Below are 27,452 nucleotides of genomic sequence, written 5' to 3' on the forward strand. Positions count from 1 at the left end.
ACAGCGTCGTCTCGACGACAGGTAGCTGCGTTCCTCTTCCGGACGAGTTGGCTCCGGAAGGCATCTATGCATCGTGCCATAGCCGAAACCACCTCGCGTGAGAACTGTCAAGGAAAGTTAAGTCAGTAAAAATGCATGATAACTGAATACAAGATTCTGAATTAGAGCTAGACTTACTCTGGTCTGGTGGCGAGGAATCGACCGCTCCACGAAGCGCTCGCCCTCAGGAGCCGAAGAAATCATCTCCTCGATCGGCCCGTACATCCCCTGGTAGTGGATGGACATACGGGGTGGCACAAACTCAGTGGGACCATCCTGATAAAACAGAAAAGAAATCAGTAAGGTGTTACTTGGGGGCTACTCAGCGAAAAACAAAAAGCCAAGAATCTTACCCTCATATCCTCGGCCGGCACGGGGGCTGGAGCTAACAAAGGAAGTAGCTCCTCAGCATAACTCCGCCCAAGGATTACATGGGACCGCCAAAGAGAACCAAGCTCCTCAGCCATGCTCGACAACTCTCTCTCGTCGAACATGTGGCGTGGTGGAGGAGCAGGAACGACAAAGGCATCGGAAGAGTGCTGTCTAGCAACTCTCTCTCCTAAATACGCAACCGCTCCGTAGGTCCCTAGAAAGTAACGGCGCTCAGCAGAGTACTGTGCAGCTAATCCAGGGACTGTCCAACCACCCCATGGCCGGTATACTACCTCAGGTCCCTATAAAAATACCAATCGGGTAAGAACATGTATAAAACGTCGCAGAAGAGCAAGATAAGCACCAAAAATCGTACCGAGATGATCCAACTCCGGACGCGTGCAGTAGACAGGTCCACATGGTGGCCGCCCCAAGAGGCGCTCACTGGATACCCCCTCGGCGATGGTCTCGCCGGCGCAATGGAAGGAAAGTATTCATAGAACCAGATCTACAAAAGGCTAAAGCATGAGTAAATGCTAACTAAACATATAGGGCTAAATTTTATAGGGAATAATGTTTACCTCTACAACTTTCCAGAAAGCAGACAAAGCGACATTCGTCCTAAGAGACCGGTGGCGACACGAGTCCCTCAGTGCGCGAACAAAGTCAGTATAGGCCAAGCTGGCCCAGTCATAAGTCTCGATCCGCCGGAGATCGCGAACAGCAGGGAGATAGTAAAGCAATGCCCTACTACCCCTATCAGGGGAGAATGTCCCTGACAATAACATCAGCACAAAGATGTGCACCCGCTGCTCTCGGGTGGTCGCATCGTCATCAAGAGCCGCTGCAAGTGTTGAGCGTCGGATCCCTCTAGCACTGAACTGATTCGTCTCGACCTCAGCTCGAGCCCGAACAGCAATCGGTCCCAATAGTTCCTCGACCTCTGGAGAAAAGACGTCGATACCGCCGTCGAATGGCAGCGGCACAGAAGAGAACTCCAGTCTTGTGATGAGACTGAAGTCTGTAGGAGTGACCATCATCTCACCCCATGGAAAATGAAATGTGTTGGTGGTGTCCCAAAAGAACTCCACCAGAGCGCGTACTACGTGGTGACCCCCGCTGGAGGCGACCATAGCCTCGGAGGTCTCAAACAGGGCAACCAGTCCGCAAGACTCCCATAGGAGTCTCGTCTCTCGATCTCTGGCGATATGCATCCTATACAAATCGCCGAGACCATCGCAGCCAGAGCCGTGATGCCGTGTCCTTCTAAGCTCGGTTCCCCGTCTCACCCTCTCAGAAATATGGTGGACAGGGGCAAAGAACAAGGTCCGCTCATCCCACTCTTGGAACTGACCAAGCGAGGTGGACGGTGTGGTGTCGTCTTCCACGGGTTCATGCTCCCGTCTAGTGTTTCGAGACCGTGAACCGGAGCCTCGTTGTCTAGCCATGCTACATTGTGCAGAATCATCATAAATCAAGGTTTTATAGTATCTAAAGGTTTGCCTAGCCGCATGATACTATGTTCGCAAAAACAGAGTATGTAGTACTAAAACAGAGCACAAATTCGAATTGAGCATGATAAGCATTTTTCAAGCAATCAAACAATTTCTTGCAACACTATAGTGATTATTGTGACAAATTGAACAAGAATTGCTAGCAAAAACATCAAGAACGAGCCTGTTTTTCACGACCTTAGGAGGTCCAACAATGGCGGATTGCTCATTTCTTCGCCAACTTGAGTCAAACAAGTCTCAAATTACTCCCAAAGCAATATACAAACATAAACAAGCAATTTCATGGTATGAAGTTTGATAAATAAAGCAAATTGAGCATTATAAGTTTCGAATTTTCATGAAATTCGTGAATGAACATGCCAATAATTCATAAAAACCGGTGTAAGTTGGAAGGAAACTTACATAGATCGGGAATATGGATGAAAAGAGCTTTGATTTGCAACAAATTTGAGCAAATTCGGTTGATAAATGAATGAGCAACGATCAATTGAAGTTTCGACTTCTTTCGAGTAGCACGAAATGAACTGAAAACGGGATTTTAAAGTGATTCCCGTGCTGGCGCCAGTCCCTAGGCATTGGCGTCACATTCTGTGCTTGGCGTCAGACGCCAATTTCAGCGCATGGCGCTAATGCCATATGTTTGGCGCTGATCGATTTTCAGCGACGCCAAAGCAGCCAGCCACCTTTTGGGGTAGTGCTAGCCTTCTGCAATATATTTTGGGTTCCTTGGTACGCCAGTTAGCCCCTCTTAGCAATTTGACATGATTAGGTAATCGGCTTGATTACATGAAGTGATCGACCTGATGAAAAGATCGTCTCACTAAGCTTAAAGCGCCTAAGCATTGGTTCATTAGCAAAAGGCACTGACATACAGGTTCATTAGCAAAAAAAGGGCACCGACATATAGGTTCAAGAGCAAAAAGCGCCGACGTACAAGCATAGCAAAAAATCAAAGTTCAGGTGAACTTTTAAAGATCGATGGGTGTGGATCTTCGGTATTTTCCTTTGGGAGATTATCGCATCAAATGAGGATGACTTCAAGAGAAAGATGTCTTCGACATCATTCCCTAGCTTGCGGAAAGTTGTCTGAAGGTAATTTCGGGCGAAATTGTCTTCGATCATAGTTCCTGAGGCATGGAACGTGATCATAATGCGGATGAGAATTATTTCAAGAGAAATAATCTTCGATGGTATTCCCTTGGACGTGGAATATTATCACGGTGGAGAGGATAGTTTTAGGCGAAGCAATCTTCTAATTCGGAAGCAGTTACAAGGCGTAGCGGTTTTCAAGCGGGATGACATTCTCTAGCTTGCAGGAGGTCATCAAAGCAATCGGTTACTTTCAGAGACGTGTGCTCGACGGTGCAAGATACACGTTTCTTAACTCTTTTATCTGTTTAACTAATGCTAGTTTTGCAGGTATCGGCGTTATAAGATTGATTTAGGATCGCAGAACGTTCTGAATCATTCTCCGTCCCTATCGATACTTTGACTTTCGTTTTCGAAACTTGCGTTTCTCCAAACTCAGTCAAAGTGGGGGCTTCTGTAGACACCCATTTGTGTCTCCCCAAAACCAAACCCAGTGATGAGTGCCTTTCACGCCGAATCATAATCAAATGAAACGAAAGTGTGGAAAAGTCTAGTGTTGCGGAAAGTTTTATTTCTTTTCTTTTCTTTTCTCTTCTCTCTGTTTTTGTAAACTTTATTTTAAGAAAACAGCCAATCCAGTTTGGTTGGTCCATGATATGGGTCCAATAGTGGTATAGTTAGATGGGGCTTGCAAAGACCTTTCCAACGATATATTATAAGCCTAATTCCGATGAATATTGAGGAATTTATGGCCAATTTACTAAACTGGGCCCGGTTTGAGTTTTAAGTACGGCCCAATGATCTAGGGGAGGGCCTAATATGATTTATCAGTCCTAATGTAATTAGGAATGGTTTTGGTCTTCGAACATTCTTGAAGGTTCTTATCATTCTTAATTCAATTAGGATTCTTTAGAGTTTTAATTAGATCAAATAGCATTTTCGACTGAAATTATATTATTTTATCTTCCAGTACGGTAAAATTATCAGATTTTCGAAAACGTGTTAAAAGCCGGTTTGGCGTCCAACCCCAGGCCTTGGCGCCTGGCGATAGCCACTGGTCCTGGCGCCAATGAGCCAGGGCTGGCGCCAAGTTGTTTTTGCGATCTTCAGACTCTGTTTTGATAAATTATCTTTTTTGGCTGATTTTCTCTATAAATATCGTATCAAAAACTCCGTTTTCATGGACGGATTATCATCTACCATTCACCACTTCTTTTATTCTTAATTTTTGATAAATTCCGTTTTCATTCATCATCTACAATCTTCAATCGTCAACAAATTAGTTTATGAATCATTAATCTTTCATTCATTCTTTCTAAACTTTATTCTTTAACACAAAATTCCGCATTCACAAGATCTAGAAACACCTAGCCATATTCGAAGTTGCCTTCGCCCTAAACGTGAAAGGTTTTAATTTCTGAGGGTTTGGTCCCAAATCTCTATTTCAATTATTTAATTTAATTGCTTTGTTTATTACTTTCCTTGAAGTTACTAACGTGTGTATTTTGTAATTAGAAAGAGGTACGAGGCATCCAAGTAAGTACTTTAATGGTTTAATTGATTTCATGATGTAGATATCATGCTTAAATTGTTATTTTGATGATTCTTAGTATCATGTCTAGGGTATTTTTAATATTAAGCGTAATTATTTATGATTCTTCCTATGTTCTTTCTAACATTTATGATTATGATTGATGATGATTATTTATTATGTTGCTTGATATATATTATATATTGTTATTGCTTGATCACCTTTTATTGCAGGTTAAAGGGAATTGGTATTTGCAATCACGCTTGATAAGATAATTAATAATCTTGTTAGGTTAATTGTGATTATAAATTCAAGTGATCGCCAATAATAGTTTATTTGTGCATTAAATTCAACCAACATAGATTAAACAAGTTTAGGGTTAATCCTATTGATTGTATGTTAATCAGAAAGTGCACATGAATACGAGCAGAATAAAGTAGAGGCCTATTATTAGGTAGGTTCAATCTCTTTTAGGTTGGATTTGTACCTTCATCCCTGAACCCCTTTTTGGTTCATGACCTTATGGAGTTGACGATCTCTTGGATCGTTAAGGGGTGTAACCTTCACCTCGTGAACGGTTTACAAGTTCCTTAAAAACTTGTTGGCGACTCTTTTGCTCTATCTTCTTCCCTTTTGGACGCTACGTACTTTAGTGTATGATCACAGTGGGGTTCGAGCTAGTGGGATTTTTAAAGGCTTGAAATTATTCCCTACAACCACAAACAGGTATCATCGTGCAAGCAACAAATACTGCTACCAACTCAATCACCCCTCAATACAAAATACTAAAACTACAATTATGAAATTGAGGACTTACCCTACAAGTTGCCTTCACATGTCTTTGTAACACTTCACCTCTCCTTTTCACTCGACCACCAATAGTTAAGGAATCATCCTACAAGTTCAAGCCACTACATAAGGCCCATTACTAATTTAAGTTGCCATAACCAAATACAAACTGCTTAATTACCTTGAATACCTCGGGGGAAAGCTTCTTCATGGTAGGTCCTGCTCCTATTCCATCCTAAAATGCATGTTAATTACACGTTAGATAAACAAACTATATGGGGAAAGTGTCTAATCCATGTTTGAAGCATAACTGTACACCTCATCGTCAATTCGAATGCTGCACATTTTGCGCTTCCTGTAACCTCCCTCCATGTCGAAAGAATTAAACACATTTGCAAAACGGTGTTACAATCAACGGCACATGCAAACATGTTACAACGTTTTTGAAATAATCCTTAACCCCGTCCAAGTTAACGTTCGTTAACCCCCAGTTACTCACATTTTTTCCCCTTCACTATTTTACCCTTACTAAATGATACGAAAAGTCTTTCGCACCCTCATATAAACAACTGATGTTAATATGACATATTAACAAGACATTTCTCATTAATTCATTATTCATGCTTTACCAAAATTATTGCACTCACTCGACTCCAACTATTTCCCTCCACAAAATTATTGTACTGTACGGAGTTCTCTCCTTTAGTCCTTTTCCTAGAAAAATTCCTTTTTATGCATTTTAAAGGAGAGACTCAGTGAGTGATAGTGAGAAACTGAGAATGAAGATTTTTGTCAAGAATTTGAAAGGAAATCACTTTCAACTTCAAGTCAAACCCCAAGACACGGTTCGTAATTCCATCTCAATCATTCCAATTTTATATTTCCAAATTTCCAACTTCATCTTCTTAGTTCTTTCCTTTTCATGCAATCTGCTTTTTGTTTTCTTAAATAATATAATCGTGTTCATTTTTTTGAGACATTGATTGCAACTGCAACGTTTTTATAGAAATTTTTGCACTTTTTTTTGGTTCACATTGCTCTATTTTATTGTTTAATGGACTTGTTTGTACCTAAAATATTCTGGGTATTTTTTCACTGTTGTGGGAAATTTCGCAATTGCAAATCATTTTGGCCAGAATTATTGAACCAGCCAAAAACAAAAATTTAACTGAAATTGAGTATTGCAAAGTTAATTAAACTAGTAATTATGAAATGGGGTTAAGTGTTAGAATTGTTAAATTTCGTAGAAGGTTATAACATAAAGTTTTCTGGTATATTGGTAACTGCAAGCCAATAATAAAACTGACGGAGTACCTCATACAAATATGTTGTATTCCCTTTAGTTATGAACTATTTCTGCTGATTAATTATGTCAAATTGAGGAAATTGAAAGTGTTTGAAAATGTATATTGAGCATTATGTTTTGACTTCAATTTAATGAGGAGGCAGGGTGTTTCTCTACCGAAAGATACCGAGTTAGCCATGCTTGTTGATTTGAAAGGGACAATTTTTGAAATCACAATGATGTTTCTTATTGTAATCGCATCATGTAGGATTTTTATAGGAGCTGATTTTGTTAAATTTTTTGTATAGAACATCTAGGATGTGCTATTGTTGTGAATTTGTGGTATAGCAGATATTGGGTAACTGGAAATATTATCATTTTGTTGGCATATGTTATGTAATGGACTGAAACTCGCACATAAATATTCAAAGAAAACACAACATTGAGGCTTGACTAAAAATGATGATTCTACTTCTTGTAAAAGACAAATTTCAAATTAAAAAAGGAAATTAAGCTGAAAGGTTTGAGTCGTGAACTCGTGATTGATTGAAATAAACAAGGTTTCTTACAAAATAGTAGGTTTAGCCTACAACTCTCTAATAGTGTAACTTGAGATTACAAAATTTCTAATAGTGACTTGAGGTCACAACTCTCCTAAAATATTCATTCCAAAGTCTGCCTAATATTTCCTTTCCCTCTCTCTCTATTTATATTAAAATTAACTACCCAGCATCCATGTTGCCCTTCCTTAGGTTAATCTGTTACACGTATCTCTAATATGGATCAATATGAGTTTTGAGAATTGTCATTTCAAGAATCAAGACATATACACTTGTTCCGCAGTATTCGCACTGCTAATATATAATATCACTATGAATCTTATTGTTGGTGTTCATTTGGTCATGAATCTTGTTAGGTAGGTGACGTCAAGAAAAATATTGAATCTATACAAGGAGCAAATGTCTTGCCTGCCTCTCAGCAGATGCTTATTTATCAAGGGAAAGTTCTTGCAGATGGAACTACATTGGAGGAAAACAAAATTGCAGAAAATAGTTTTTTAGTTGTCATGCTGTCTAAGGTACATATCTTGATATATGACATATATCATTTGCTTTAGATAAATAATTCATGTGGTGACTGTGCTAAATCTGTTACCAGGAATTGGTAGCCTTGTTGACATACTACCTCCGTTACATATTATGTGCAACGATTAGACATTTTTCCTCTCTACTTTAAATCGTTGCAAATAATATGTAACGGAAGTAGTATTTTTTTTCTGCTCTTGTTGTAACTTGTAAGGATCATCATTAATCTTAGGTATTGAATGTTCTGTATTTTCCTTGACCAGCTATAATGCGGACTTCACAATACAGCTTGTCAAGGAAAGTGCATTCTTAAAATGCAAATGGTCCGTCAGATAGGAAGGGCATTAACACAAATTAGTGATCAAATTATTTGTAAGCTATTAGATTTTTTTCTTTTTTTTCCTTAAAAAAATCTACAGAAGAACTTTGTGTGGCCATCTCCTAGGATTTCTTTCAACCTTGTTTATTTATGATATAGAAAGTCCCATCAATAATTAATAATATGACATCTCATTTTCCCTCTAGCACAGCTCCTCATTGCTTATGAGTACATATCCACATAACACAAGCCCCCCCCCCCCCCCCTTCTTATAAGGGCAGGCATTTTATTTGTTGTCTTGTTGCGTTCCTGCCAAGTACCAATCTGAGTGTTTTCTTGTTTTGTGCCTTCCTTTCATTTATTTGCTGGGGCATTATGTTGGTAGGAAGCCATGTGACACTCTGTCTTGCTATAATTGAGAAGCCAAATTGTTGACAAGATGTCCTGTCCAGATCTTTTCGCTTGATTCCCTAAGTCATATGTGCCTAGCTGCTGCAGGAATTAGCTATTGTTGCTATCATTTCTGATTTAGTGAAGGCCCATTTTTTTTTAATGCTTTTTATTTTTTATTGTTTATTTTCTTTTTTCTTTTTGTGAATAGTAAGAATGAAAAACACTAGGTAATCAGAGGATAAATGATGGTGTTTCTTTTTCATCTGACCACTTCGTTCACAGGTCTATGAGTCTACGACCCATTCTTCTCTTTGTTCCCTTTCTTTTCTTCCCCTTCAACCCCTTGGATGGGCAAGTCCATTGTTCAGTTTATTTGGACAAGTCTTCTTCAAGCTAATGGCCTTGTTTGGCAAATGGCTGTTGGCGGTTGGCTGTTGGCTGGTTCACTTGGCTTGTTTGACTAGCTGAAATGTTTGGCTGTTTATAATAGCTTTTGAAATTGGCTGTTTATAAAAGTGTTTGGTAAATTAATTGTTGGTTGTTGGCTGTTTATTAGATAATTTGTGGGCCAATAAGCCAAAAGCCAACAAAAAAACTACTTAAAGCAGCTTTTTCATTTTGGCTTAAAAGCCAGCTTTTTTGCTGACTAAAAAGCCAATTACCAAACACATTTTTTTGGCTGTTTGACTACCTAAAAAAGCCAAAAGCTAACCAAAAAGGCATTAAAAAGCCAATTACCAAACATGGCCAATGTGTTCAATATCACTTTCGACTTTTGGTCTTTTTGAGGTTTTTTTTCCACGAACAATCTATGTACTTTTCTTTTTCTTACATTACCAATTTGATTGTAACCAATTAGTGCTCCATTAGTGTGTGCTTTTGATGCAACTTTGTACGGGCCACTTTGTACTACTTTTCTTTCTTTTGATGGCTGTGTAAATTATATTGCTTTATTTTAACCAAAACTAGTTGTTTAGCCCATTGGCATAGTGTGAGTTTGGAGTTTGTTGACAATTGTTGAATTGATTTTCTTTTCATTTTTTTATAATTGTTGAATTGAATTCCGGAGTTAAAATTGATGATATAATTATTTTGGGGAAGGTCAAAGAGAATGTTTAGGGGAGAAGAGAAAAGACCGGAAGGTAGAGATAGGAGGACACATGTAATTTCTAAGAAAAAAATGAGTGGAAATAAAATAGGAGATCAATCAATCAATCAATCAAAGCCTTAATCCCATAGATAGGAGATATGGCATAAAAAATTTCTGATATAAAATAGTTGTAAAGATGTTAAGTATTAGGCTTAGAGAAACGATGGTTTGATCAAAGTGCCCTTAGGTTTGGTGTACATCCACTTCTTACTTCTTTCTTGCCCATTGAGATACCGTAATCAAGTTTAACTATTTCCTCCTTTCCCGAAGTTTGACTCCATTACATACTACGGACTATTGTTTCTAAGAAATTTTGGAAAAGTGAAGGGATGTAAAAAAATTTGGATAATTTAAGAGAGGGTGACCGAAAAAGGTGCAAAATATTGCGAGGTAAGAGGGTAACATGGTAATATGTGGTTGCCAAAAATAGAATAAGTAAAACTGAATAGAACAGTTTGAGACACCCCAAAAGAAAAATTCAGGCAAACTCTCAAGAATGGAGTGTGAGGGTTGTTTTTTTTTTTTCTTCTTCTTATGTATTTCTGGCCTTATGTTGTTGCTTCTGAATTTGTCTATTTGACAAATATCATTTGTAATGGCAATAAATTCTGAAAAAACCAATGCAATGTTGTCTTCTTTAACTATGAAATGATTTTGATATTAGGGAGAGGTGGCTCCATGATTTACACCAATCCTCAGCGCTTGGGAGTAAATTGTTTTGTTAGATATTTTTCAAATATGGAGAAGCAAATTTTTTTCTTTCCCAGAATGAAGGAGATATGGAACTCTGATATTAGATAATTCATTTGGGATGTGTGCTATGTTCACGGAAGGATCTTTCAACCTTTTAATTCATATATTGATCTAAGAAGACTAGAAGGGGTAAAGTTAGGTGTAATAAGGTACTGTTGCAGAAGTATATTAGACTAAAGACGTAACAGTAATGCCAAAATAACTCTTTGATTGCATTTCTAGCTAGTTTTCCTTGTCGAATCTCTTTGATTTCCATTTTCATTAACACTGAATGATTGTGGATTGCCAGAGTAAGAGTTGGTCTGGGGAAAGTTCAGTGACAGCAGCAGTTATGCCTACATCCAAGGTAAGAACAGCTTTAGGGTGTTGTTCATGCAATATGTTTCTTGAATTTTCTCTTCACCGGATTATTTTAGTTTGAAAGCAACAACAATTATCTGCCTCAGAGATGGGATTTAGAGAGGTCCTTATATGAAACCATTCCCTAGAGGTCATAAAAGTTTTTTTTTTTTTTCCAACCTGATAAAATAAAATGGCTGTTTTAAAATACCTGCAGAATTCTCTTTATTTATTTATTTATATTTTTTATTTTTCCTGGAAAATGCTATTATGAAAGAAAATTAGGCTATCAAATTCATAAGATTGGGCTTTCATAGGATCAAAGCAGGTTGGCTGAAGTGGAAGAGTGTGACGGAGTTTTTATGGGAGTTTTTATGTGATCTTTACACATCATAGGTTGAAGGGTAAATTCTACCAAATGGTATTAAGGATGGCTTTCTTATATGGTATAGAATGCTGGGCTAAAAAACATTGACACGTGCATAAGATGAATGTGGCGGAGATATGTATGTTGTGATGGATGTGTAACGATGCAAGAAAAGATCGGTTGAGGAACGAGATAGTTAGGAAGAAAGTAGGGGTTACATCGAGAGTACAAGATGTGAGAGAATCACTTAAGGTGGTTTGACTATGTAGAGAGGAGACCAAGTGAGGCTCCAGTAAGGAGGCTTGAAGAGTTGCAAAGTGTTGGAATCACGAGGGGTAGGGGAAAACCTAAGAAAACTTGGAAGAGGTTGATTGAGAGTGATATTAGTGCTTTAGGGATTGTGGAAAACAAGGTCTTAGATGGAGGTGTGGAGGGAGAAAATTCACGTCGACGACATGTCATAATTATATATATAGGCTTTTTTCATTTAATCTTAGCATTTACTTGTATTATTTTGGCAAATTTGTCAAAAAAACCCTTTTAAAAGCACCATTTTTTTTAAAAAAAAACCTATTAAAATTTTTTTGGTAAAAAAACCACATCATTCATTTTTTTTTTCGAGAGGAAACCTATTCCCCTAATTACCCTCTAACTTAATTAAACTATAAAATTTTCTAATAAACATCTAACCCACCAAATTACTAAATAACTAGTTTTGTGCCGTACGATGCCCGGGTTGTTTATTGAATTTTTAGATATATTTTAAATCTATATGTCAAATTTTAAAACATATTATTGATACAAAATTAGTTAGGAATTGATGTGTTTTTGTGACGATTTAAACTTGTAGACATGTAATGACTAATAATAATAATATTGGTGAAAAATGTTTCTTGACCCGTAACTTGAAATAATGACCCAGCCTAAAATGACTAGTAACCCGACCTGATTTACAGGTCTACACACAGTAATAAAATTATATTAGTCTGTGAAGGCTATTATTTTAATTGATTATATATTATAAACAATGGATGTGGTACATTTTGAACTAAGTCCTTCGCTCCAGAAAAATATTATGATATAAAAAATAAATTTATATGATAATTTATGAGAGTTATATTATAATTATTTTTTCAATAAAATTATAATTCAATTTGTACTTTATTTAAAAATAAAATTCTATGATAAAAATATTTGTACTTTATCAAAAATAAAACTCTAACGGTTTGTTTGGCATTGTAGTGGTTTTCTGTTTTTTGGTTTTTTGTTATATAAAAGTATATGATATATGTCACATAATAAATCAAAAATTATTTAAACTTATTAAAATCATAATAATTTTGAAAACTGACAACCAAAAAGTGAAAACACCTTTTTCTTGTTTCCTGTTTTTGGTTTTTAGTTTTCAAAAAAATAGAAAACTGAAAATAAAAAATGATGCCAAACAAGCCCTAAATTAACAATTTCATCCTAAAATTCTATCCAAATTTGCTTGAAATAAAATTCTAAACTAACTTTTTTATCCTACAAATTGAATTCTATGTAACTCTATCCTACGTGGCACGACACTTGGCGAAAAGTTGGAACGCCAAGTGTCAAAACCTCGTCGCCTGGCTAAAAGTTTAGCTTTATATATTAGTTATATGATTAGATTTAACTAATATATATAAAAAAAAACCACCACCCCCTCCTTCCTTCTCCCTTCCTCCCTCCCCTTACTCCTCCTTCCTCCTCCCATGAAATCAACCTCTCCCCCACCGGACCCGCTGTCTGAATCCCCCTACCTTCAGCGACCTCCTCCATCGCCAGATGACCCTCCCTTTCTCCCTAATCACATCAACAACCATTTCCTTGATTTTGAAAAACCCTAGAAAATTGATTTAGGGTTTTTAATTTTGTGTATCTTTTTTGCACTTGATTCTTGTTTTGGTTTCGATTATGTATGTATGTGATACTAGGGTGATTGAGAAATAAATTGGAATTGATTTGGACTTGATTTGAGCATGTTTGAGTATATAAGATCCAAAAATTCGAAAGGGAGGTGGTGGTCGCCAACGGGGATAAGGGAGGAAAGGGATGGTTCACCGGCGGTGGTGGTAGGTCGCCGGAGGTGGGGGGGATCTTAGCGGTGGGTCCAGTGGGTGAGGGGGTTGCTTCAAAGGGAGGGGGAAAGGGAGGAAGAAGGGAAAGGATGGTTGGTTGGTGGTTGTGGTGGTGGTTTTTTTTATTTTTTTTTATTTTTATATAAATTAAATATATTTATTAAGTAATTGGGTGGGTTAGTGGTTAATTAGAAGAAATGAGAGAAAATTAGAGTCTAATTAAGTTAATTAGAGTATAATTAAGGAATAGGTTTCCTCTCGAAAAAAAATAAACGTGGTGGTTTTTTTTAACCAAAAAGGTTTTAAAAGGTTTTTTTTTGACAAATTTGCCTATTATTTTACTCAATTCGATAATTTAATTTTTTTTTATTTTCATTGCTAAAGATTTCTCAAACCATTATGTTTTTTTACTCACATGTTTTTACCACTCACTCTTTTAAAACTTTCTTAAATTTTATCCTTGGTACTCTATTAAAACTCGTAATTTTTACTTGGATACTTTTTCTTTTGGAAAAATGGAAAAGAAAAATCAAACCTTTGCACTTTTTCCTCCTAAAAATCCAACCTTCATTTTATTCCTTTAAAATCCAACCTTTATACCCCCTCTTCATCTAAAGTTCCATTACCTGTTGATGACCGGTTTCTTTAAGTTAGATGCCACGTGTCAGGTATTAATAGGTCAATTCTTTTTTTAATTATTAAAAAACAAAAATAATTAAAAAAAATTAAAAGACAAAAAAAAAGTATATATCAAATTTTCCGGCCACCATCCTCACCACCTCCATTAAATCCAGCCACCATTCCTCGCCACCCTCCGTTAAATCGGCCACCATTCTTCACCACCTCCCTTTGCGACCATCCTCCCCTTACCCTCCCTTTCCAGCCACCCTGTTTTTCAGCCACAACCTAGCTCGCACCACCGCCCAACTCTGTTTCCACCCTCCATTTCAGCAGCCCCGCAAATCGTAACCACCGATTCCAAACCGCCTAGCCACCAACTCCAAACCGCTACAGTTCCTCAGCCCAAACAAGCCACACCACCATCACCACCACCTTAAACCTTCAGCCGCAGCACCGACCCATCTCCACCTCATCACCAATTCGCCACTTGCAATCACCAATTTGCCAACCACAATCCCCAAACAACCACCATCACCCTAATTCATTGTAGCACCATAATCCTAAGCAACATCATTCACAGAAACAATGTAGAAAAATCCCAAAAAAAAAAAAATGAAAATCGATACAAATTCAAACGCAAATTCTTCAGAAAATCCAAAACAAAATTTTCATTTGAATTCAAGATCTTCAATTGGGTGTATATTTCTCCAACTACTTTAAGCTGTTTGCACTGCGAATTGGGTGGGTTCGGGTTTCGGATTTTGGTGGTGGTGACTGGGTTATGGTGTTGGTGCGAGTTGTTTGGGGTGGTAATGGTGGGATTTCTTGTCATGGTGGTGGTGAGAGTGGTTACAGGATGGGTTGTGGTGGTGAGAGGGTGGTTGAATGGTGTTGGTGGTGTTTTGGTGGTATGGTGTTGTGGTGGTGTTGGTGGCGTATTGGTGGGTAGTTGTAGGTTGTTTTCATTTTTTAGGAGAGAGGAGAGAGAAAGAGGAGGAGTGAGAAAAGAAATTGAGAGAATTAAATAAAAAATAAATTCAAAGGTAAAATGGATCTGTTAGAGAAGGAGGGGTATAAAGGTTGGATTTTAGAGGAATAAAATAAAGGTTGGAGATTTAGGAGAAAAAAGTGGAAAGCTTGGATTTTTCATTTCCATTTTTCCTTTTCTTTTTCTCACTTTACACACCTTTTTCCAAACATATTCAACTGTTTAATTTGTTATGTCCTTTTTCCAATAGTCAGACGGTTCCTTATGACGATTCACGCTAGTTGATCCTAAATCATTTTGGTAATAAGGCTTTGTAAGCAAAATTTTCGTGATTATGATGATGATAATTAGGGTTTGCAAAAGGTTTCATGAAGAAGAAAACAACTGACTTTCCTTAAATATGTTTTCTCATATATTAGCAGCAATAAACAAGCAACAAAATGAAGAAATAACCGTCAAATCAGCCCAAGGCATCGCCCGTGCCCGACCGGGCAGGTGGGTGAAAAATCCTGGACCCTTACGCGCCCAGTCTGGCAGCAGAGACCCTACCGGGCGGTGAGACCCAAATCTCATAAATGGCTTCTCGCGCCTTGTAGGGCCTACTGGCGAAAGACCTGCTATTTTGCTTCGTTGCTCTCATGCCTGCCAGGCGGCAGACTTGCCGTCCTTTCCTTCCACTCGCGCCACGCCATGTGGAGCAAGCCCTTATCGGGCTGCTACGTGATTAATTACTCCTAATTACTTGTTTGATTAAGACACAACACCTTAACCTAAGTGAATCAATCAAACAACATGAAGTTTGTCTCTCTAAATTATTTAACAATCCTCCCCCATTTAGAGAATTAAACTAGACTCATTGTAAAAACATCATCATCATAAAAGGCAATCTTATGCATAAATGAAAGTGCACAAAGACTTGAACTCCCACTTAGTGCTATATACATTCTAATAATTCGAATCCATTTCGGTATCGTAAAAAGTTTGAACTAAAAACAATTCATATTGAATTCATGAAGATATTACACACACAAGATTAATTACTTGATCGTATTAACACTCGACAAATAAAGCCATGTGTCCCTATCTTTTCGTATGTACTTCAAAACTATGCCCTAATAGCTTCTTGAAGCAGCTAAACTTCTTCATACTGATACAAGTAGACTTCCAAATTGATAAAGCACTATATCTGGAATTCTATTAAGTTTAAAACAACCTCTTTTTATCATAGAAAATCGGAACTTTACCTTTGATGATTAAACAAGTTTTGAATTACCAAATAAGAAAGTTAATCTTATTGAAATTAAGGCCCAACGTCTTATCGGGCGTTAAGTTAAGACTCCCTCATTGGTAATTATTTAGGGCTCCATTCCCAAATTGATTGCCATCCTATTGTTCACATCTCCCGGTAACACCTTGATAAAACAATCGGCTAGATTGAAATTTCTTCGAACATAATCAATAGTGATCACACTATTCTTGATAAGCCCTTGGATGTAATTATGCCATACTCCAATATGCCTTGACTTATCATTATACACTTGTCTATATGCCTTAGCCAAAGTAGCATTATTACCGTAATGTATCACAATTGGCGATATTAGCTTTTGTAACAAAGGAATCTCATGAATTAAATCCCTTATGCATTCCGCTTCTTTACCAGCGGAATGTAATGCTATGAACTCCAATGTCATTCTAGAATTCATAATGCAAGTTTGCTTCTTAGATGCCCATGAAATGACGCCTCCCCCATATAGGAATACTCATCCACTTGTGAATGAATGATCTCTATGTGAGTTCCAACTTGCATCCGAATATCCTTGAACTACCGAAGGATATCCACTATAGCTCAAACCATAATCCATGGTTTTCTAAGTACTTCAACAAACGACGAACTGCTTGCCAATGTAGCATACTAGGATTACTAGTGAACCTGCTTAATTAACCAACTGCGATATCTGGCCTAGTACTTGTAATGACATACATCAAACATCCTATAACTCTAGCATATTCCATTTGTGAAATCGCATTACCTTTATTAGGTATCAAATTTTTGCTAGGATCCATAGGAGTTGAATATAGAAAGGTCGAACTTTCACTAACAATGAATTTCTTGAGCACTTTTTCAATGTAATGAGATGTGAGAAGATCAACTTTCTTTTGTCTCGCCTTGTTCTTATGCCCAAGATTATATATGCTCCTCCCATATGAGATCTATGGAAGGATTTTGTCATTTCAACTTGTAACAAATTCGTTCCAAGGATCAATATGTCATCTACATATAGATAAATTACAACACCTTCACCATTGTCATCAAATTTTCTTTACACATATTTGTCCGAATTCTTCAATTAAAAACCATTAGACAACACAACCTCATCAAACTTTTGATGCCGTTGCTTATGTGCTTGTTTTTGCCTATATAGTGATTTAATTGACTTGCAAACTTTTGCCTCTTGGCCTTCCACAACAAACCTTTCTGTTTGTCGCATATAAACATTTTCCTCCAAATCTCCATTCAAGAACGTTGTCTTGACATCCGTTTGTTGGATCAACTAGATTTTTGATTGCCGCAAGTGCAATCAGCAATCTAATTGCTGAGATTCTAGCTACCGGTGCATATGTATCAGATAATCAATACCAGACAGGCTTTTGTGTAAAACCTTGTGCCACTAACCGGGCTTTGAACTTTTCAACAGTTCCATCAATCCTCAATTTCTTTTTGAAGATCCATTTGCACCCTATTGGTTTAAGTTAGGTGGTAAATTAGCTAACACCCATGTATTGTTTCCCATGATGGATTTCATCTCATCATTAATTGCTTCCTTCCAAAATGGAGCATTCCGCGACTTTATAGCATATTCATAAGTTAAAGGATCATCTTCTACATTAAAAATGTATGTATGTTGTGTTCAAACTTCATCCTTTGATCCTTCAACCAAATACACATAAAAATTGGGGCCAAAGGATTTTCCTTTCCTTGCCCTTTTACTTTTCCTCGGTTGTGATGATGATGTAGGGGCCACCTCTAAATGAGTTTGGTCATCTAGCTCTTGATCAATTAAAAGTTGATCAAAACTTTGAGTTTCGGTATTTGGAGTTATATCCTTTGGTCTAGGAGTTAAAGAAAATCTACTTTCATCAAACGATGCATCCCTAGACTCTATGGTGGTATGAACCGACCAAAAGTCATTTTGCTGTATTACATAGAAACTATAGGATTTGCTATGTTCCGCATATCCTATAAAAATGCATTCCATTCCTCTTTCACCTAACTTTTTACGTTCGACGCTTTTACAATTGCCCTACAACCCCAAATTTTGAGATGACTCAAGTTTGGTTTCTTTTTATACCATAGCTCATGTGGGATAATATCTTTCCCTTTCATGGGAACACGATTTAATGGCTTCACCCCAAAATCCATTACTTAAACCCAAATAAGACAACATAGAATTAACCATTTCTTCTAGTGTCCTATTTCTTTTTTGCTACACCATTTTGTTGTGGTGTTATGCCGCGGTAGTTTCATGTACTAAACCTATAGATTGGAAATAACTTGGATCACAACATTAACCTTCTTTATCGGTTCTTAACTTTTTAATTTTTCAATTAGTTTGCAATTCTACTTCACTTTTATAGATTTTAAATTTGTCTAGGGCTTCATCTTTAGAGAATAACAAATAAACATAGCACAACTTTGAAAAATCATTAATAAGGACCAAATATTTCTTATTCCCTAAAGAAGGTATGTTGTGAAAATCATAAAGCCACTATGCACTAAATCAAGTAATGAAGTATTTTCCTCAACGACATTAGGAATTGGTTTCCTTGTGATTTTTGTTAACATGCATGTCTTGCACTTCTCTATCATTGGATCAAACATGGGTATCAAATCACGCTTGACATAAAATATAACTTTTTATAATTAACACGACTAAGTCTTAAATGCCATTGAGAAGAATTGTATCCAAGTCATTCACACAAATATCCAAGTCCTACAGATTGACCACTTTTAGACAAATTAAATTTATTCGATTCATAAACCATTTTTAAACCTTAATCGGTTTAAGATCGCACCGGATACAAGATTTCTCCTAAGTTCGGGAGCAAACAACACATTTCTTAAAATAAGAGATTTGCCCGAGCTAAAGACTTGCTAAACTTGTCCCTTGCCTAGCAACTTAGCGGTAGAGTCGTTACCCATATAGAGAATCTCTCCATCATTGATCTATGTGAAGGTATTGAATAATGATCTATTCTTGCACACATGCCTTGATGAGCCCAAATCGATAAACCACGAACAATCACCCTGTACATAATTGATTTCAGAAATAATACACACATAATCTATAAATGAATTAAATGAAATTTGTGCACAAGAGTTACCTTGTTTGTCTTGGGATTGGCTAGCATCGCCTTTCCCACCTTGAGACTTTTTCTTGCTCAATTTCTTCTTACAGATTGTACAATCCTTCTTTAAATGGCCGGGTTTTCCACAAACCCAACAAGCACGTGATTTTAGCCATCACCACTTTGCCCTTTTGTTTGAAGTCTTTCCAAGAGGAAGGTAATTTGTCCATTATAGATGACATTATAAAGGTCTCATCAAGATTAATATCATGTTACCTAAGATTCCCTAAAATCCTTTGAACCTCATGAAATTGTTCCATGACTAGACTACTGTCAACAAACTTATAATTGTTAAATTTATTATCAAGGATTTTCTTGCTAGATGCATCCTCGACCATATTTTAGACTCTAAGTCTTCTTAAAGCATTTTAGCGGGATCATAAAACAAATAAATATCAAACAATTCATTTGACATACCATTAAGGATGTGCCCACGACAAATGTAGTCATCATTCTCCCACTTGTTCCATTTCCTAATAGCCTCTAACAGGCTAAAGTCGTAATCGCCCAATAAAAAATAATACCTAAATCCACTAACTATGTAGATAAGGAAGAAGGGTCGAACCACAGGGAAACAAGTTAATTTATTCCTAATTAATCAAAATAATCTAAATTATCAAGTAACCAAATTATTATTATTATAAGGGTAACTAAACTACTAAGAGTAAGAGTAGGAAGGAATAAAAGTAAGAGGAAATTCAATGAAATAAAAGCCTAGGGCATAGGTTCATCAATAAACAATATTCCAGGGTAAAACATAACAATCAACCATCAATGCATCAATTAATCAGATCATAAAAGGCTTTCGCTACGTATTACTATTACAGAGTTAATTTACCGGTATTAAATCTCATTTCTCGAATCTCGACTTAACCATTTATAAATTAGTCCGCCTATTGAAACTAAGCATAAACATCAATTCTCATCTCTCGAATCTCGAATCAATATTGCTAAACTCATAATTAAACCAGGCTTAATTTAATTGCATAGCATTAAATCTATCAATAGGAAAATAATTAAGCATTGACAATCAACAATTATAAATTAACCCTTCATATAATTTATTGGATCCCCATAAACCCTAGAAATAAAACTACTCACACATAATTAAATCTAAACTAAATAAAGCAATTAAACAAGCCATAAGAGAATAAAGGAATAAAATTGCTGAAAGTAATAGAGAAGAAATCGTTACCAAAATCAATGGAACTACAAAGTTGAGTCAATATCAAGAGTGAAAGATGAGAGAATTTTAGAGAGAGAAAATAATCTAAGTAGAGAGAAAAAGTCTAAAAAAGAAGGTAAACAAAAATCAAGTACTAAAATCGTACTTAAACCAACTCTAAAACAATCCTAATTAGAAACTAAAAATTCGGCAAATCAGGTCTCTCATAAACACGCGCCCGATCGGGCGAAGGGCCGCCTGATCGGGCCCGCCTTTTTCTTCGTATCTTCTTCTAAGCAGCTGCGCCCGATCGAGCCAATGCTCACCCGATAGGGATCGCCTTGCTAGCAACACTTGACTGCGCGCCCGCCCGATCGGGCGTAAGCTTGCCCGATCGGGCGTAAGCTTGCCCGATCGGGCCCGGCTTCACCTCGAGGTTTGGACTTCGATTGGGCTTGATTGTTCGGCCCAATCCGGATTTCCTCTTCGGGTCTTGAATACTTGGTCCAAATGCCCCGGTATCACATATGTCGAGCCCTTAATCACCGGCTTGATGACTCTAGCTGGCCTTGGGCTTCAAAAACGGTCGTGTTCTTCTAATGTCCGTAGTTGCTCCATGAAAACCCGGGAAAACGCTCCAAAAGTGCAATTTCCTACAAAAGTCAAGCAAAACTACAAAAACACCAATTAGTAATAATAGTGGCTCTAAAGAGCCAAAAACACTACTAATTATGACAAAGGGACGAGGGTAAAATACTATATAAATTAGATACATCAAACTCCTCCAAGCCAAACCTTTGCTTGTCCCAAAGCAAAGAGCTCATCGATGAACATATAAAACACGCTTCATCCCAAGTAATCAAAATCAAGCACAAACGATTCAAGGCAAATCTAATAAACATGCTTTAATGTCAATCAATTTCATTTATCTAATCATTCTTCCTCCCCAACAATGTCAAGTAGAGCAAACCACATGAGCATATAGAATTCAAGACTAGTGCTCACAAACTCAACTCTCATTTATGTGGCGAGTAAAAGATGTACTCGATCGCTCTCCAACCAACCCCTTTAATGTGAACAATGCCCTCCCAACTCATTCTCTCGTGTGTTTAAAAAGATGTACACTCAACCTACTAGTCGACTCGAAATATGTCAAATCATAACTTGTATTGATAAATAACACTTTCACATTCATACAACTCTGTGCACAACGATCAGAAGGTCTTTAAAGCTTGTAACGTAAGGCTAGGGTAATGAGTAGGATAAATTTAAGAAAATGTGAGAGAAAAGCCATGCTTAAGGAAGCCATATCCTAACAAAACCAGAGGTCAAAAACAAGTAATGACCAAATCATCTCCAATTACAACTTAACTCCACAAAAAAGTTCACCAAACAATCCCATACATAACAATAATCCCAACACTTATACATTCACTCACAAAAATATGATAATAAAGAATTAGAGTAAATTAAAACAAACTTTGAACTCAATTTTTTTTTTTCTTTTTTTTTTTCAAACTTGAACTTTTTTTTTCATGAATTTTTTTTTTTCTTTTTTTTTTTCTTGAGCAACCTTCACATTGAACATTTGAAACAATTTTTTTCTTTGCTCTTTTTTTCCTTTTTATCTCACATTGGAAATTTTAACTTTGAAACACAAACTATCAACATTTTTCCAATCATAATATCAAAAGAACAATCACTCTTCTTTTATTCCCACATTGTGCAAATAAAGTGCACATCACAACTCCCTCACCTCACCAACTAATAGCTCTCCAAGCCAAGCTTGGGACTAGTAACCAATGGGGCTCATATAGACTTGTAATGTGGCTAAATAATCAATAAAAAGGGCACAAGCCACAACATGGGTAGCAAGAAGGGAACAAATGTATCTAATATCGTCTGAAGGCTACCTAAAAGAACAAATGCCTTCGTCCTCCTCAATGTGCATAATATTGAGCCATACAAACATTACTAATAGTTGCAAACCAATACTCAAATTCCTTGTCATACCAGGAACTATCACACAATTCCTAATCAAATCAACTAGTCAAGCACTATATTCACAAACAGTTGGCAAAATTGACGCATGTTTAGGCATCTGAACAATTAAACTTCAAATCATGATCAACAAACTCACAAAGCTCATTATCATATACCAAGAATCAAAACAATATTTTTTCAAATATGGGACACAGGGAAGCATGATTTACAATTCATTGGAACGTATTTTTGAATTTTTTAATTTTTTGTATTTTTCAAATAGGAAAGCAATAAAAACTACACTAGAAAACAATTAAATCTATACTAGAAAGCGATAAATAGAGAAAAGAGAGAAAGAGTTACCATATATACAAGATCATCTCCCCCCAAGCCAAATTAAACAATGCCCTCATTGACTTAGGGGTGTAGCTAGGAGTAGCTACTCCTAATCATCATCCTCATCCATCCTCTGATAGCCACCTCCATAGCTAGAGCCGGCACCACCATGGCTCGTACCAGCTCCACCATAACCCGAACAACCTACAAATTAGTTACGGTCTACATTCTCCCTAATCCTACCAAAAGGAGCATTGGCCCCATAACCATGGACCGAAGAATAGTCCACGTAAGTACCATAGGCTCCGGGGGTCGAATACCCTCCTTGGAGGTATTGGAACCAGTCGGGAACAAGAGCCTCGGGGGGAATAGCCCCTCGGCGTGCATAATCATCGTACATGGGGTATAAACCCCTCCCGAGGTTCCTCTTCACATACCTAACCCTCCTATCTAGAGAACCTACTCTAGAGTCCAGGTTTTGCACCATACCCTCTACTCTCCCCTGCCCTCTCTCAATCCTGTCAAGTTGGCTCCTAAAAGCCGAAAAGTCATATGGGGCATGGGGGTCAATGTTGTAATCAACGGAGGAGGTAGGGATGTCATATGTGTAGGGTTGGGGTGGTGGTTGGAATTAAGGTGATGGGTGGGGTGGTGGTGTATGGTGAGCCGCTTGAGCCTCTCCTTGACCGTCTAACACAAAAGTGTATGAAGGCTTTCCCTTCTCAAATTTGGTCAAATTGGGGTTGGGTAGCTTAAAAGCTTGGTCTCTCCTACCCGACTCTCGGTGGACTATCCACCCTGTCTCACCTTCCATGGGTTGAACCCAGTTAAGGCCTCCTAGGTAAGTTAGATCCATAAGGGTAGAACCCTCTACTTTCCTATGGCCGGTCGGGGTCCAACCTAGATGTTTTACCGCTATGTGGGTAACCAACCCCCCAAAATAGATAGGTGCCTTAGACCTACCTCCCTCGGCCGCATTGGCCGCTCTTTGGAAGTGTTGGGCTATCCTATGCAGTATGTTAAATTTTTCGACACTAGGGATCATGTAGGAGGCCAACAACTCAAGCTCATCCCTCCTAATACTGTCGGCTCGTGCCTCCCAAAGATTGTGAGGCCGACAAATCGTTGCCAAAACTTTGGGACGGGATGTTGAAGGTTAGTTAAACCCTCCCCGGTGAGTCTTCTATAGACCACGGCAATGTGGTCTTGAGAGGGTTCAATGGGTTTATCCGATTTTAGCTCAAACAATTTTCCAAATTCTTTCCAAGTCAAACGCACATCATTGTTAAGCAATCGGAATTGAACATGAGTAATCAAAGCATTAGTTTTAATCACATTGAAACTAGAAATAAATTCCAAAGTTAAATAATCATAAGTGTCATAATGCATTTGAAAAAAGCCACTCATTCCAATACCTTTGAATATTTTTTCTACCTATTTATCAAGTCCTAATCTAGACAAAGTAGGGTGATGAACAAAGCGTGTAGAAATTACCTGCCTCTCAATGAGGTTAAGCATCCTAGTTTTTAGTTCGGTTAAGGTGATTACCACTCGATCCATCCCGGAATTTGGAGTTCCGGGTCAACCATTGGTTGTTGTTGTTGCCTCGAACTCTCACCCCTTTGTTGCCTTGATCTTTAGGAAGCCATTTGAGTGTAAAATGTAGGATTTTAATGCTTTCTCTCTCTTAGGGTTTTGAGAAATCTTAAGAGAAAGTGGTAAAAATTTAGTGGAGAATGTAGAGGAAGGTGAAAGGATGAAGAATATGTAAAAATTCTTGGATTTTGATGGATGAATTTGAGGAGATCTTGGAAAGAAAGTGAGGTTGAAGGTATGAAAATGGAGGTTTTAGAGAGAGAAAGTGTGAATGAAGAAGATGAAATAAGGAGGAAAAGAAAAGAAGGGAGGGAAAAAGAAAGAAAAAGGCACGACTGAAAATAGGCGTGCCCGATCGGGAGAGCCTCGCCCAATCAGGCGAAATAAGCTCTGGACATTGCAGTTGCGCGCCTATTTTCTCTCAAGATTTCTCAAAACCCTAAGAGAGAGAAAGCTTTAAAATCCTACATTTTACACTCAAATGGCTTCCAAAAGATCAAGGCAACAAAGGGGTGAGAGTTCGAGGCAACAACAACAACCAATGGTTGACCCGGAACTCCAAATTCCGGGATGGAACGAAGTGGTAATCACCTCAACCGAGCAAAAAACTAGGATGCTTAACCTTATTGAGAGGCAGGTAATTTCTACACGCTTTATTCATCACCCTACTTTGTCTAGATTAGGACTTGATAAACCAATAGAAAAATTATTCAAGGGTATTGGAATGAGTGGCTTTTTTCAAATGCATTATGACACTTATGATTATTTGACTTTGGAATTTATTTCTAGTTTCAATGTGATTAAAACTAATGCTTTGATTACTCATGTTCAATTCCGATTGCTTAATAATGATGTGCGTTTTGACTTTGAAAGAATTTGGAAAATTATTTGAGCTAAAATTGGATAAACCCATTGAACCCTCTTAAAACCACATTGCCTTGGTCTATAGAAGACTCACCGGGGAGGGTTTAACTAACCTTCAACATCTCGTCCCAAAGTTTTGGCAACGGTTTGTCGGCCTCACAGTCTTTGGGAGGCACGAGCCGACTAATGTTAGGAGGGATGAGCTTGAGTTGTTGGCCTCCTACATGATCCCTAGTGCCGAAAAATTTAACATACCGCATAGGATAGCCCAACACTTCCAAAGGGCGGCCAATGCGGCCGAGGGAGGTAGGTCTAGGGAACCTATCTATTTTGGGGGGTTGGTTACCCACATAGCGGTAAAACATCTAGGTTGGACCCCGACCGACCATAGGAAAGTAGAGGGTTCTACCCTTATGGATCTAGCTTACCTAGGAGGCCTTAACTGGGTTCAACCCATGGGAGGTGAGACATGGTGGATAGTCCACCGAGAGTCGGGTAGGAGAGACCAAGCTTTTAAGCTACCCAACCCCACTTCTTTGACCAAATTTGAGAAGGGAAAGCCTTCATACACTTTTGTATTAGACGGTCAAGGAGAGGCCAAGCTTTTAAGCTACCCAACCCCACTTATTTGACCAAATTTGAGAAGGGAAAGCCTTCATACACTTTTGTGTTAGACGGTCAAGGAGAGGCTCAAGCGGCTCACCATACACCACCACCCCACCCATCACCTCAATTCCAACCACCACCCCACCCATCACCTCAATTCCAACCACCACCCCAACCTTACACATATGACATCCCTACCTCCTCCGTTGATTACAACATTGACCCCCATGCCCCATATGACTTTTAGGAGCCAACTTGACAGGATTGAGAGGGGGCAGGGGAGAGTAGAGGGTATGGTGCAAAACCTGAACTCTAGAGTAGGTTCTCTAGATAGGAGGGTTGGGTATGTGGAGAGGAACCTCGGGAGGGGTTTATACCCCATGTACGATGATTATGTACGCCGAGGGGCTATTCCCCCGAGGCTCTTGTTCCCGACTAGTTCCAATACCCCCAAGGAGGGTATTCGACCCCCGGAGCTTATGGTACTTACGTGGACTATTCTTCGGTCCATGGTTATGGGGCCGATGCTCCTTTTGGTAGGATTGGGGGGAATGTAGACCCTAACTACTTTGTAGGTGGTTCGGGTTATGGTGTCGTTGGTACGAGCCATGGTGGTGCCGACTCTAGCTATGGAGGTGACTATCAGAGGATGATGATTACGAGTAGCTACTCCTAGCTACACCCCCAAGTCAATGAGGGCATTGCTTGATTTGGCTTGGGGGGAGATGATCTTTTACATATGGTAACTCTTTCTCTCTATCATTGTGATAAATTGGGGTTTGATTTCAAATTGCACTCCATCAAGGGCCGGAGTGGGAGTAAGGTGTGGAAAATCTGTGAGCTTTGGCAGCGAGTAATCACTGAGCTTCTTAGGTATCGCCAGCTCTGATTCTGGATTTGAAGGAATTTCTGAGTCACTGGAATCAGTTAGAGGGTCTCTTCGATTATTGTCTTCCTCAGAACCAGCCAGGATATGTCTATAGAGATTCTTTTGTCTATGGAACGAGCGCTCGATCTCAGGATCGAATGGAATGTAACCTGATCTGGAACACCTGGGCATAAACAAAGAACTAAAAGACAAATATGAGAATTGCTACTCTGAGACAAGAGGGGATGATCTAGACTACAAAAATAATCAAAAAATAAAAATAAAACCGTTTCCCCGGCAACGGCGCCAAAATTTGACGGGCTAAAGTCGTATCACCCAATAAAAAATAATACATAAATCCACTAACTATGTAGATAGGGAAGAAGGGTCGAACCATAGGGAAACAAGTTAATTTATTCCTAATTAATCAAAATAATCTAAATTATCAAGTAACCAAATTATTATTATAAGGGTAACCAAACTACTAAGAGTAAGAGTAGGAAGGAATAAAAGTAAGAGGGAATTCAATGAAATAAAAGCCTAGGGCATAGGTTCACCAATAAACAATATTTCAGGGTAAAACATAACAATCAACCATCAATGCATCAATTAATCAGATCATAAAAGGCTTTCGCTACGTATTACAATTACAGAGTTAATTTACCAGTATAAAATCTCATCTCTCGAATCCCGACTTAACCATTTATAAATTAGTTCGCCTATTAAAACTAAGCCTAAACATCAATTCTCATCTCTCGAATCTCGAATCAATATTGTTAAACTCATTCAATTAAACCAGGCCTAATCTAATTGTATAGTATTAAATCAATCAATAGGAAAATAATTAAGCATTGACAATCAATAATTATAAATTACCCCTTCATATTATTT

The 27,452-nt window shown here is 37.9% G+C and overlaps 1 protein-coding gene across 4 annotated transcripts in view; it reads left to right on the forward strand.

Annotated features, from left to right (window-relative positions):
• The first annotated feature begins 5,864 nt into the window (after nucleotides 1–5,864).
• LOC110719439 (ubiquitin receptor RAD23d-like) overlaps nucleotides 5,865–27,452 on the forward strand; it is a 31,400-nt gene continuing 9,812 nt past the window's right edge. For 2 of the 4 annotated variants that reach the window (XM_021898388.1, XM_021898403.1), the window contains exons 1-3: nucleotides 5,865–6,179; nucleotides 7,536–7,697; nucleotides 10,609–10,665. In XM_021898388.1, the coding sequence (XP_021754080.1) occupies nucleotides 6,114–6,179; nucleotides 7,536–7,697; nucleotides 10,609–10,665 (285 nt within the window). In that variant the 5' untranslated portion in view covers nucleotides 5,865–6,113. The remainder of the gene's footprint in view (nucleotides 6,180–7,535; nucleotides 7,698–10,608; nucleotides 10,666–27,452) is intronic. The other 2 variants (XM_021898395.1, XM_021898410.1) reach the window with 2 other exon arrangements.

Source organism: Chenopodium quinoa, unplaced genomic scaffold (assembly GCF_001683475.1).
Source record: "Chenopodium quinoa cultivar QQ74 unplaced genomic scaffold, ASM168347v1, whole genome shotgun sequence".
NCBI lineage: Eukaryota > Viridiplantae > Streptophyta > Magnoliopsida > Caryophyllales > Amaranthaceae > Chenopodium > Chenopodium quinoa.